Source organism: Amphimedon queenslandica, unplaced genomic scaffold (genome assembly GCF_000090795.2).
Source record: "Amphimedon queenslandica unplaced genomic scaffold, v1.1 AMPQUscaffold_2971_Cont25030, whole genome shotgun sequence".
NCBI lineage: Eukaryota > Metazoa > Porifera > Demospongiae > Haplosclerida > Niphatidae > Amphimedon > Amphimedon queenslandica.
Genome location: NW_003556697.1, coordinates 1 through 1,357, shown reverse-complemented (window position 1 = coordinate 1,357; position 1,357 = coordinate 1). Strand labels below are relative to the sequence as shown.

General features: G+C 38.6%; 1 protein-coding gene across 1 annotated transcript; it reads right to left on the bottom strand.

Annotated features, from left to right (window-relative positions):
- Positions 1-423: 423 nt before the first annotated feature.
- Positions 424-1,071, bottom strand: LOC109593075 (uncharacterized). Its single transcript, XM_020008326.1, has 2 exons — positions 831-1,071; positions 424-775 (listed from the first exon to the last, which is right to left on the bottom strand). The coding sequence occupies exons 1-2, from the start codon at positions 1,045-1,047 to the stop codon at positions 465-467; spliced, it is 528 nt and encodes a 175-aa protein (XP_019863885.1). The 5' UTR covers positions 1,048-1,071; the 3' UTR covers positions 424-464.
- Between the last annotated feature and the right edge of the window lie 286 nt (positions 1,072-1,357).

Sequence of the window (1,357 nt, the reverse complement as noted above, 5' to 3'; positions counted from 1 at the left end):
ATAAAATGCTATTAAAGCCAAAACAGCAACCAAAGAGCTTACAGAAGAGATAAATAGAGCATACTGAAACAAAAGGACAGCTCAAAGTGGTTCTCACAGCTAGAATGGCTGGATAAAAGAGAAGATTGTTTAGCCTGTCTTTCCTCCAAAAATCCGCCATTTTACCACTTTTTCTGTGGCGCGTTAATTAGAATTGGTTAAGTGCTAAAGGTCCATTTTAAGTCATCACGACTAAATAGTCATCATGACTCGACTATTGATAGTACCCAATAAGTATGTCGGTCCTACTTGCCATAGGTTGACATAAAATATGTTGTTACGACATATTAAACACGTTGTTACGACGTTTTTATGTCGTGTCGACATAAATCACGTCAACACGACGTCATAAGGTAGGGATATAATTTTGAAACATTTGGCTTGCCATAGGGGCGAGCTCAGGCTCGCCCCAATAATATAATTTTTCAGCTCCTTTTTTTACCTGAGTGGCTATCAAATATTTGATGAGCTAAATTAATTTCATCAGCATTCAACAGTGCAATAGTGATGCTTTTCCAAGTTATATCAGGACTGCTATCAAGATAATATTGAGCTACAGCACTCATGTAATCAAAAGGACTAGGTTGAATATCACAGAGTTCCTCCACTCTATGTTTAATGCTACTAACAGTATCTTGTGTCATGTTAGGAAGATGACAGACAAACTGTTCCCAAGTACCAGCAGTAAACTTTGAGCTACTCAATAACTCAATTAACTCATCTTTTGTTGGCTTGTCTGTGTATAAAACATAATAACCTTTATAGTTTTAATTCAGTTTAATTCAGTTTACCTGTAAGAGTGGGTCCAGGATTGAGTTCCACATCTCCTGATATGAAGAGGAGAATAGCGAGACAAAAAATAGACAAAACAAGCCTAGGGGTCTTGACATTGGCTCTACCTATTCCACTGTTAGATGTCCAGTAAATGCACGGGTAAATGCTACCACTGCTAGTACAGCTACAGTTCCAAGATCCTATTCTAGCTCTCCACTGACACAAGTCAATCATTGCCTTGGCCGAGGTGTGACCCTTGAAACGCCTGACTTAGCTAGTCAAAACAAGGGCGTGGCTCGTTGAGTTGTCGTTTGTGCATAGATAGTAGAGTACACCCAGCAAAGATGAACAGCACTGGTATCCAAGCATAGGTACTGGCACAAGCTTAAGCCTGAATTGACTGGACAAAAAATGAATCTACATGCATGCAATTGACGTAAAATTCAAATAAAATTCTTTTTCTTTGATTTTAAAGATGATGATTGTGTGAGTGATTGTTTAGTGTGCAGTGCATTCCAGAGTAGCTGTGCATTAGTATCGTTTC